We start from the raw sequence: 12,256 nt of genomic DNA, 5'->3' as shown, positions 1-12,256 counted from the left end.
TTATCCAGGTGAAAGATAACGTACTAAAGGTACTAAACAACGCAACACAGAGAAGTGTAATTTGGTACCTTTATTTCTGAGAATGTAGTGAATTTATAGGTTACAAATTCATCCACTTCCTGCGTGAACAGATGAGAACTCTGTTAAAGGAGTTATGGTGAAGGGAGCACACAAGAAAAACTTTATAGAGATTAAATTTCAGCTGAAGAGGAGTGTGTTGTGGAGCAGTGAAAAGTCAGGCACATGGATGCAAAGCTGCTGGAGCAGAAATGGATGAGTTGTTTAATGATTGGTGGCGTTTCCAGAAGAGCGCGCGCTCTCCACGAGCACAATTAGGAGAATTCAGGAAACAGTGACTAATGATGTGGGTAATGGAGGAGGCTTTAGTACAGTGTGTGTGTGTGTGTGTGTGTGTGTGTGTGTGTGTGTGTAAAACATGGGGATCTCCACACTCTCAGTGTATATTTGCAGTGTAGTATCAGGTAACACTTTAATGTTTCAGATGACATCTGTAACACATCTGCTGCAGAAACAGCCATTTTAGTTTGTGTGTGTGTGTGTGTGTGTGTGTGGGTGTGTGGTAAAACGGCTCACCAGCTTCTCCACAGTTTGCATTTGTGTACTCAAATTGCTAAATTAACAGTCATGTATCTTTTATAGGCCATGATGAAAGACAAAAGTATGGTGGAAACCAATCTTGGTCAGAACAGAAACAAATAAAGGTCAGGGAGTTCTAATTTTAAGTTTTGCCGCCACCTGGTGGTGGATCTTTGTTACTACACCAATCGTCTAGCAATTTAGCAATTTGGCTTATAAACTCACATCCTGGAAAATTAAAACACATCTTAACTACAAAGTACTGTATGTGCAAAAAATGTGATGTGTCTACATTTAGAAGCAGTTGCTGAGTATTTGTTGTCCTTTTGTCCTTTTTCATGTTCTCTCGTTTGTCGTTCTAGCGATCATTTACTTTGCTTCACTCTCAGAAAAAAAAGAGAACTAAACTGTACGTTCCTTGTCACTTGTGTGGTACCTTCAGGCATACACTGTTTGTACCTTTAGTGTGTATCTTTTACCTGAAAAGGTGTATGAAGTGTTACTCGCAAAGTTCAAGTTCATCTATTCAGCGTGAATTCAGATAAATTGGAAGTTTAACAACTTGGCAGCATTTATCTTCTGACCTGATGAGTGAAAAGTCTTTAAATTTATGTTACAGAGCCCTGACAGTGGAACTGCTTGTTATAAATAACATAACCTCATTCATGTTACTTCATATATGATGGTCAGCAGCAAACAGGAAGCAGGCCCCAAGAATTCTGAGGTAAGAAAAATGACACACTTTGGCTGTTTTTTTTTTGTTTTGTTTTTTTCCCATGAAAATTATAAACTTGTCATGACTGATATATCACACACATTTTTGATATGTACATTTATACAATGGACTACTGTAGCAAAAATAAGCATAAAGTTAGTTCAAATTATTTACGTTTATAATGTAATTGTTTTCAAGATGTGCCAAATTACCAAACATGATGATAAAAAATTGACAAAAGGTTTAGCTATGCTTCTTTTCTTTCCTTCACGTGTAGATGGTGAACACCTTGGGATTTCAGAATTGTATCGTCTCTCAGGAGATTTTAACTTAGACATGTTGGAAACTGAACACTCATCCTACCTTAAATCCATTTTAAACAGTAAACTATGTTCACATTACCATGTGGTTTGAGATATGGCTACAGAAAGACACTTGATTTTCTTGAAACGTGAGAAGTCTTTCTGGAAACAATGCATAGATGTTTCTGTATAAAGTATCGAAAAATAAAAGCCTTTCAGTTGAACAGTTTATATTGTGTTTTTATTAACACAAAGAAGCTTTACAGAAATCCAAGTAACCAATTTAATCAAGCTGAATGCACCAATGGCAAAGGAGAAAAAATTGCAGGAACATTAGGAAGAAAAGCTGAGAGAAACTTCACTTCACTTCACTGAGATCATCTGCTCATCATCTTACCTGCTGTTCTACAACATATCCAGAAACACTAAAGGTTTCGAAGTGGTTCTTCTGCCCCCTTGTGGTAAACCATCAGCACTGCATTGTACAGACCTACCTGAACCATAGCTTATTAAAGAAAAACAATCTACTTTATACATCTTTATACATCTTAATTGTGTACTACTACGCACTCTTTGTGACTGGTACCTTACCTTATGTTTACATGCTAATGTGAATATAGTGTTCCTTTAAAAGTATATTAATTTAAAGGTTTTTATTCCTTACTTGTACAAGTAATCTGGAAGATATGTAGAACATGATAAAAACAAAAACAAAAACATAGGATTAAGTCATGGCTTTAGCAAAAGTTAAGGACCTTTAAGGACCACTGTTGTACCTTTAATTAGCTTTTAGAGGAATACTTTAAAGGTACACTTTATACACCTTTTCAGGTACAAGATACATAACGGTACCAAGTGACAAGCTACAGTTCAGTACCCTTTTTTTTCTCCCCCTGAGTGTGTGTATTTGAGTGTGTACTTGAGTATGTACTTGAGTATGTAGTGCCTGATTTTTGTAGGATAGGAACATCTCAGCTCACATATCTCCATGTTTTTTGTTTGAAACCACCCCATTAACCCCAACAATAATCACACAAGGAAGCAATTTTTCCATCAAATAAAGAAAAGCAGGCAGTTTTACGAGGTTCAAATGTTTTATTTCTCATTGTCATGAGTGGCATTTCAATGGTTCCCACAGCATATGACGCAGCATGCAGAGATGAAGAGGCCCAAACAAAAAAAAAAAATTCAACAAAACTCCTAAGACTGAAATGTTGTTTTCTTCCCCCATAGCACCCCTCCCCCCTAAAACCCACCACCATCACACTATCATACGAGGTAACAAACTGACCGATCCCCAACATAAAGTTATAGAAAGCACTGAATCGAAAGCAAAGAAGCACTAACTGTAACACATGTAAATAACAAAAGTCTGTACAAAACAATTCATCCAAATCAGGAACTGGAAAAAAAAAAAAAGAAAGAAAAACCCCAAACACAAGACCCGGTTTCCACAGCACGCTGCTTCCAGAGGGCCAACGTGAAGTTTTGTTTAATGTGACACTGATTTTTCTGATTATTATATTCATCTCGTTATTATAAGAAGTATGGATACATGATGTAGTGGAGTAAGTTTGTCATTTCCATATTTAAAACATTTACCAAAAAAAGTTTGGCAACATCCATATATTTATATGCAACTGTCATTCATATAATATCAATTCTTACAATTCATTATGTAAACAAGAGGATTGTTTTTTAAATGTTTTCCCAAAAGTCAGACCTACATGCACAGAGAAAAGAAAGATACCCGCCCATTTCATGCAAAGCACATCACCAGACCGTTAAAGGTCTTTTTTTTTTTTTTTTTGTTAATTTTTAAAAATTTTTTTGGGAAAATGCAAGTCGTGCAGCGCGTGATTTAGAAAAAAACAGCAGACGTGTGCAAGAGAGAGAGAGCGAGAGAGCGCATCCTGGTGGTCATCTAGAAGGCGACTCAGGCTATAATCACTAAAAAAAAAAAAAAAAAAAGGCAATAAGCAGAGCTAATGCTAATATTAACGCTAACTGATTTACTGCCAGTGCTCTGCAGAAACCTCGTAACTCAAATGGTCAGATCTTAGTTTGTTTTTCCAGCATCAGAGGCTCTTGTCTATTTATCGTAGTGATGGCAGACTGAAGTTAATAAGGTTCGGTGAAAATGATTTTAAAAGTCTCACATCATACCTGTGTACTAAACAATTTCTCAGTGTTCATAACTGGATAAATAAATTTTACACGTAGCACGGGAAATCTTTCAGGTCAGCTAGCTACCATCAAGTAGGACTGAATACATCTAGTGTGGTGACTGAGGCCACGCCCTCTGATGCCATGGAAACCACATACATTTACAGCATTTAACTAGCTCTGTAGCATCATAGCTAACTCCTCAAGCTAGTTATGCTTAGCGACGCTGATGACAAGACACCGGTGTAACCGGATGAGTAAAGCTAGCTGTAGCTATACTCAATACCTTGGTTTTCTGGCTCAGTTAACTTGCTAGCTGTTTAGGTTTATGTTAAGCTAACGCCCCTTGTTGCAACACTCACTCGTTTATTTAATAATAAGCTACCTCTAGGTGTAGTGACAGTTTCCCAGTTTTTTTTTTTTCCTAATTCCCCTCGATTTTCTCCCTAATTTGATCATGGCCAATTCCCACCCATCAGCCAGCTCTCCCCATGTCACACCAGCCACAAACTGGGAAGGGAGAGAGCTAACACGTGCTTCCTCCATGACATGTGAAGAAAGCCAACTGCATCTTTTTAAACTGCTGCTCATAGGAAGCGCAACACACTCCGAGGAATGTGCTATCTGCCCTCTTCCACATACATGAGCTCACACATGCCGATGATTGGTGCTCTGATTGACAGGGGAGAGACAGTATGCCCCTCCCACCCAGACAGCATGGCCAATTTAGCTGTCCAGGTTCTCAGCCACGAAGGGCTGTACCTAGTAATAAATAAAGTTAGGTGACATTCGACTTAACTCGGAGGTTCGAAGTCATAACTGGGAATTACATCATTTTTTAGCTTGGTGTGTTCGAGCTGCAAAGTCGCCTCCCTGAAAGCATGTGTTTTGTTGTGCAAACATTAATGATCAGTGAATGTGTGGAACTGTGTGGTAAGTGTTAACTCTATATAATATACTCCATAACGAACTAACCAAATAATACTCATTTAAAGTAAAGATGTTTTATTAACTGTGGATGCTGTGAGCAGCCATGTTCACCTTCCTGAGCTCCTGAATAGGAATTCAAGTTGAGGGGGTGCTTAGTTTGTTTTCCTCAGAAATTCTGAGTTACGAGCTTAACAGAGTGAGTGAACTGTATCTAATACGCAAGAACGGACCACCAAGACATTCTCGATTAGTACGTCTCATGTACAAACCACTTGAAAGTATGGTTTTTTTTGTAGTCACAGCGTGTGATTTGAGACTTTTTGCACTTGGTAAAGACAGAATTAACTTTTTTTTCCTGCTGAAAATGTGTAGAAGTACAAAGGCTGCATCTCAACAGCCATCCTCCAGCACTAAATGGTACACCTACATCAAAACACAAGCACTGGTGTGTACTAGTTTAACCTACAATTTAGTATGCAAGTATGTGGTTGAAAACATAGCCAGGGTTTCTTCTTCTTTTAAAGAGAAAGTCAGTCCTGAGGTTTCACATGGCTGGAAATGAAAAAGCGCGAATGAAACGTGAACTTGCGCTCAGCTTAGCCACGGTGTAGGAAACAACGGTCGATATGAAATGCTAACAGCTCAACCTCACCACTCAAGTCCATCCGTCCTAATATACAAATAAAAACGAACCACAACTTTACAGCGCTGCCCGCAGTCACGTTGGAAATCTAAGCCCATTCGGTTTCTTATGTGCTGTTCTGTGACTCAACCTCCACGTTTTTTTGTTTTTTTTTCCCCCTCAATGCTGACTCCATCGTTAACACGATCTTGTTCTCTTCTGTTACGCGATAAATGCAAAATACACAAAAAATTTTATAAGGATGCAGATGGCACTGTTCCATCCTGTGTGTTTGTGTGTCTCTCAAACTGACAGCTGGAAACCCCTTTTCGGGAAAAAAAAAAAAAAAAATCACTGACAAAAATTATATATATGTATGTATATATATATATATCTATATTTATATATCTCCTAAAAGTAAACTGCAAGTCTGTGTATGTGCTCAACTTTTTTGCATTTATTTTAATCTACCGTGGATATTGGAAAAGCAAGTACTATATTTGAACACCTTAACGATATAATCATCGCACTCACACACTCACTCACTCTCTCTCTCTCTCACACACGCACACACACACCTTATTAAAAAACATTACAACTTCCTATTGTTCCATGTTATCTGAAGCAGGAGTGGGAAAACTGAAATGGATCATTTAAAACCGGTTTGTGAACGTGTACTGATGGATTCTGTGCAGAGCCAATCTCCAGATTGATGATTTTCATACATTCTGCTCATATTTATTTATATTTTTAAAATAATAAATCACATATATTCAGTTTTGATTGGCACTTCATGCTCTTATCTGCACGCTGTGATGAAAAGTATGTTTCGACCGACTAGACAAACTCCTTGTACCCCTACATCCTCATTTAAAAAAAACAAAAAAAAAACAAAAAAAACAACACAACCAAAATAAATATAAAAAAATGTCCCCCCTTCAAAAATGAAAAAGAAACAAACAGTACATCACGCACACACTTAGACACCCACACACACACACACGCGCACTTTCCCCCTTTCTCCACCAAACTGAAATGCTTGCCCAGTGTCCGAAAGCCGTTTCCCTGCTATATCCTACACGTCAATAGGAAAAATGATCGTCGTCGTGCTTGATAACACTTCCGATGATTGGCGTCTTGAGATGTGAAAAAACAAAAAGGGGATGGGGTGGGGTGGGGGGGCATGGTCACAAAACAAAATACTTCGGTGTAAGTAGGGAGAAACGGTGAAAGAAGAGCGAGAGTGAAGGGGAGCGCTTATAGCTGGACACTGCGAGCTGATTCTCAGGTATGGAGGAGAACGCAGAGAATCGGAGAGAGGAACAGAAAGAGAGGGGGAGAGTGAAAAGAGAGAAGGAAAGAGAGAGAGGCGTTTGGTGAAAGGGGTCATCCATCCATTCACACGTCCACCACCATCTTTTTGTGAATGTCTAAACCGCCGACCACCTGGAAAACACAGGAGGACATCAGGGTTAGGAGATTTTAAACTCTTTTAAATAAATTAGCCTTACACACACACACACACACACACTACTATAACAGTATCTGATCAGTGGTGGTCCCCTTAATGAATGCAGTAAAGAGCCACTGTGCGGACCAACAGATGGCCAATCAGATTGCAACCCTCAAGATTCTGAAGCTTGTGGCCAGAAAAGTGTACAAGAGATATCAGGTGCTCCCTGGCGTCTGGGCTGAGCGTCTGAGGCAGGCGTAATGAATAACAGGTTCATAAATAGGGTTAACAGAGCATACTACACATGTTCATGCTCATTATCTGAACAGCCAGATGTTCTGGAATAATATCTGCTGTATGAGTCTTACACACTTGATATATATGATACAGAAGACCCTGATATGCAAGAAAAGCCTAAAGCAGTGCTCCAGACAGATATACGTCTTTTATCTACTGCTCTTCTAGAGCAGTGGTTCTCATTTCCTGTCCCCGCACAGTGTTAAGACTTTTCTTCTCACCCCTCATAAAGCACTTGGTCGTGATCAAAACCTGTGTTCCTGAGTAAAACCCAGAGCCTCGTCACTCACCGCACAGAACTCCTCGAAAGATATCCTGCCATCTCCGTCCTTGTCGGCGTTGATGATGGTCTTATCGACGATCTGCTGCAGCTGCGTGTCCTTCAGGTTGTTGCCCACCATCATCTTGAGCACCTGGAAGAGCTCGCCGTTGGATATGTAGCCGTCTTTGTCCATGTCGTAGATCCGGAACGCAACTGCACGTGAAGGAAGAGGAGAAAAGAATCAGTGGAAAGAGGGAAAAAGATGTCTAGTGAATAAGTGGCATAACATACGCTATATGGCCAAAAGTATGTGCACCCCTGACCATCACACCCATATGTGATTCTTACCTAAACTGTTGCCACAAAGTTTATAACACACAACTGTATAGAATGTCTTTGTATGCTGTAGCATTACAATTTCCCTTCACTGGAGCTAAGAGGTCCAAACCTGTCCCAGCATGACGATGCCCCTGTGCACAAAGCGAGCTCCATGAAGACATGGTGTGTGAAGGTTGGAGAGGAAGAACTGGAGTGTCCTGCACAGAGCCCTGACCTCAACCCCACTGAACACCTTTGGGATGAACTGGAACCCCGACTGAACCCCAGACCTCCTCGACATCCCAACATAAGCGCCTGATCTCACTAATGCTCTTGTAGCTGAATGAACACAAATCCCCACAGCCACGCTCCAAAATCTAGTGGAAAGACTTCGCAGAAGAGTGGAGCTCATTATAACAGTAAAGAGGGAATAAATCTGGAATGGGATGGTCAGGTGTCCACAAACTTTTGGCCATATGGTGTATGAGCTCTTTTTAGCTCTGCCTTCTGTATAAATCATTGATGTCTAAACTATATTTAGCCTGGAAGAGGAAATTATATAATCCAACATGCTAAAGTTGCCAACAACGACTAAAAGCTCAAACAAACATGATCAAACATGATGGTTTTCAATCACAATCAAAATCATATTTCTAGGTGAATTTCATTTAATAAAAATGTATCTTTGCTATCTCTGTTTTATTGCTTAGTTAGTAATTAAGTAAAAGCTTAACAGAATATTACAGTCAATATTAGCAATGTTAGAGGCAATACAGGAGGCCTGAGGGAAAAAATATATATATATATATATAGGCCAAGGTTTAATCAAGACTTTTCACACAGACTTCATACCGCTGTCACTATTTTGCGTGGATTGTTGGTAACATTCGTACGAATGTGTACTTTAACGCATATATCTCTAGAATCTGTAGAACAAAAAAATAGAAATAGGTTTGCCTGTCTGACAAAATCCTTGCAGTTTTAAGGAAGAATTTGACTATAAGCATCACGAGTGTTTCACTCACAGCGCAGTTTCTGCTCCTTGTCACCTTTGACGCTAAACTGAGACACGCCCTCGATGAACTCTGTAAAGAAAAACAGAGAGAGGAGGGAAGAAAGCAGGTGAGCTGAGGTAAGTAAAAGAAACAAAACAAAAAAACAAACACATTTCATAAACTGCTAATTGGATACGATTTTTTAAATGATTGACTAATCTAATGATTACTAATGTGAGTCTGAGGGGAAGAGGGCGGGGCTTACAGGGGGTCAGTTAATAACGGAGAGTACAAAATACCTACGCAGTTGTCAACTCTCAGTCTTTCCACATTCATATGTCGATTTGCTAATCTGCTATTAGACTGCTAAAGACTATTTGGCCGTATTTTTGAGCGATAAACTGTAGCAGAACGCACCAGACTTATAAATGCGTAAAAGCTGTCAGGTCTGCAGTCTTAATAGGGTATAAATGACTTGGTTATATTTGTGAAAGTTGGACAAACAATCCTCTTGTATGATAAAAAGAAGCCACATAAGTAGTGTATTACATCCTAAAAAATACAAAAATACAGGGCTATGTTGGTTATCCAGAGGAATGTTCATGATTGAATTATAATCAATCATCTAATCTGCAGCCCTAAAAACAACAGATAATCGAATAAAGTTTATCAATTTTCTTCAGCGAAGACATTAGACACTAAATGAAACAAACACACTATACACTATAATTCTAAGCTCACCTTTAAAGTCCACCTCGCCATTGCCATCCGTGTCAAATATGTCGATGACTCGTTGGACCAACGGGTTCTGCTGGAGCTCGGGCAAGGACATGAACTCTTCCACGCTCAGAGATCCCGAGTTATCCAGGTCGAGTTTCTTAAACCTCTTGCCTAGTCTCTTAATCTCATCAGCATCGACTGAAATAGAGAGAGATTGAAAGAGACACATCCAGACACAGTGAGTGCACAACAAGACCAACAGCTAAACTTCAAACTGCACAAAGATTACTTATTAATACCAATCTCTTAAACATGCTAACCATGCTGTATGGGGAATATCAGGAGTCTTAAACACCTCTATCACCTTTAGAGAGGAACTTGGCTACATTATGTATGCAAGATTAAAAGCATCCACACAGAAACACCTACTCGTATACATACACCTACACCTATGCCACTATTATTGCAGCCAGATACAGTTCAGTTTCGTCAGTGCAATTTCACAGATTCTACAGTGTCACTCACACACAGGCCTCTTATTCATCATACCGAAAAAATTCATCCTGATCTGAACTGAGAAAGAAAGTGAAGAGACAGAAAGGGACACTGAGAATACCCAATAGATTTAAAAAAAAAAAAAAACAGACTTCACAAAAACAGAAGAGACTTCAGTAGCTAATTCAAGTAAAACACACCAGACCATAACCGTCAGAACCTAAAGAAGCACGCACACACACACACATTCGCACACACACACATACACACACCCCCACACCAACCCGGAGCATCTCTCAGGCCTACTGTGAAGTGATCTTACCTGCTTCCTGCCTGGTAGTAGCAGCCATCTCTGCAGAAACTGAGCACATTACTAGCCTAAAGCTGAAACCGAGTCCCCGCCCCCACAACAGGCTTGTTAAGCTCCCACACATGTAAGATCGACACACACACACACACACACACACACACACCCCTTTAGTAATCAGTCCAGTCGTAAGGGGACTATACTATGGGAGACATGCCGACTGTCTCTCGATGACACTTTAAAGACCAATAACCAACGAGAGCAGAGACGAACTGTCATCTGCTGTGTTTTGTTTCATAATAAATTCTGAGACATCCCCAGGCCCAAGACTCAGGGGTCATAGGTCAGGATTTGTGCGTTTGATCCGAACGTGAAGGCAAGGGGTGACTCATTGGCAAGCTGCTTCTTTTGGGCCCCTTGAGCAAGCAAGACTCAACTTCAATCTGCTCAGCATAATAATAACCCGTTTTGGATAAAAGCACCTGCCAAGAGTAAAATGTAAATGGTGTTTCATTGTAGTGTCAGAGAGCTGATGAATGAAGGTTTGATAACAGCCAAGAACAAACAAAAACAAACAAAAAAATTCAGTGAAATCAGTCATTATATCTGAAGTCTCTAACACTCTCCCTATCGGTTAGGATTGTATAAAATGTATACAGTCTCTGGGTCTGGCTCATGGGCTAGCTTGTGAGATGGTGTGAAACATACCATCGTACCACTGTTAGAATCGCTCAGTGATTTGGAGCGATGCAGGCTGCAGAAGCGGGAAAAGGGAGGGGGCGTGGCCAGAAACACGTAACATATGTTGGGTTCAAGAAATATCGGAAGCTGGTTACTAGTCGGCTGTAGTTGCCAGTCACCTGCATTAGCGATAGTCCATTTTTTAAATTAAAGAATTCTTCATTTACTAGTTCAGGAATGCTTGCAAAACTTAGGTCAGTAAAAAAGGTAACAAGTTATTAGCTGTAATTATAAAATGGAAGTATATAAACTACATCTACATGTGCTCTGTGTGGAACAGCAAGAGATGTATTTCTTTAATTCTTGTATAGTGAAGTCAGACTGCGGGTTTATTAAGGTTTGAGCAGGAATACAAAACGGTCCTCTCCTACAAGTTACAACACAATTTACTTTTTCCAGCCTGATAGCCATCTATCGGTGAGTCCTGATACTATCATCAATCCTCTGTAGCCTATCATGGGACTATCTCTGACCCAGTTGGAGGTTTCATCTGCTCTATTTCTCACCAAACTACCACATATTACACAAGCAAGCAATCTTACTGACATACTCTCAGTTCAAAACACTGGTCATTTTTTGGAAATTTAAAGAAGTTCCTGGTCCTTTCTGTCCATTCATTCAGAACAATCACTGCATAGGACCATGTCCAATCCAAAGTTCTGTCTGAAGGAACAATTTGGCTTGCAATGTAAGCAGAATCTCAGAGGGTCATATATCGAGCCTATTTGATAGAATGTCCCTTGTGGTATGTGGCAGGTCACTGATGTTGAAAGTGTCACTCAGCGCGCACACACACACACACGAACAGACAGACACACACACCACCCACACACCGCTGTGATCCCAATTCTCTCTCACTGGGAAGCTGGTATTTGGTCTGGTCAAGGTCTGGCACAGGAAGTTCAGCTCGGCTGTTGCTTATCCATTTCAAAACAAGGGAGTCTATAGAGGAAACCAACATTTTCTGAATGCAAATCTGGCAATAAATGGAAGTGAGATTTCCAAGTACACACTCCATCATTTACTTCCATTTTATAGGGATTCACGTTGGTGCAGTGGGTAGCATTCCCACCCCACAGCTCCAGGGTTTGATCCTGAGCTCGGGTGAATATCTGTGTGTCTATGAGTTTAACATGTTCTCCTTGTGTGTGCATTTGTTTCCTCTTGGTTCTCCAGTTTCCACCCACCTCCCAAACACATCCTGGTATGCGAGCTGTCTATGATAAATTGCCCCTAGGTGTGAATGTGTGTGTGTGTGTGTGTGTGTGTGTGTGTGTGTGTGTGTGCGCATGGTGCCCAGCAATGATCTGGCATCCAATCCAGGCCTCACATCAGG

The 12,256-nt window shown here is 40.2% G+C and overlaps 1 protein-coding gene and 1 long non-coding RNA gene across 2 annotated transcripts in view; one reads left to right on the top strand and one right to left on the bottom strand.

Annotated features, from left to right (window-relative positions):
- The first annotated feature begins 1,077 nt into the window (after positions 1–1,077).
- On the top strand, positions 1,078–2,820 carry LOC128317553 (uncharacterized). Its single transcript, XR_008301047.1, has 2 exons — positions 1,078–1,321; positions 1,590–2,820. It is a non-coding gene; the product is annotated as an uncharacterized LOC128317553 (long non-coding RNA).
- Positions 2,690–12,256, bottom strand: part of ppp3r1b (protein phosphatase 3 (formerly 2B), regulatory s1ubunit B, alpha isoform, b) — a 23,752-nt gene continuing 14,185 nt past the window's right edge. The window contains exons 3-6 of the mRNA XM_026931770.3: positions 9,399–9,575; positions 8,688–8,747; positions 7,373–7,557; positions 2,690–6,778 (exon numbers count right to left, since the gene is read on the bottom strand). Coding sequence (XP_026787571.1) covers positions 6,731–6,778; positions 7,373–7,557; positions 8,688–8,747; positions 9,399–9,575 — 470 coding nt within the window. The 3' untranslated portion in view covers positions 2,690–6,730. The remainder of the gene's footprint in view (positions 6,779–7,372; positions 7,558–8,687; positions 8,748–9,398; positions 9,576–12,256) is intronic.

Source organism: Pangasianodon hypophthalmus, chromosome 26 (assembly GCF_027358585.1).
Source record: "Pangasianodon hypophthalmus isolate fPanHyp1 chromosome 26, fPanHyp1.pri, whole genome shotgun sequence".
Classification (NCBI taxonomy): Eukaryota; Metazoa; Chordata; class Actinopteri; order Siluriformes; family Pangasiidae; genus Pangasianodon; species Pangasianodon hypophthalmus.
Note: the sequence above shows the minus strand (reverse complement) of the source record. Positions and strands in the feature narration are given on the sequence as shown.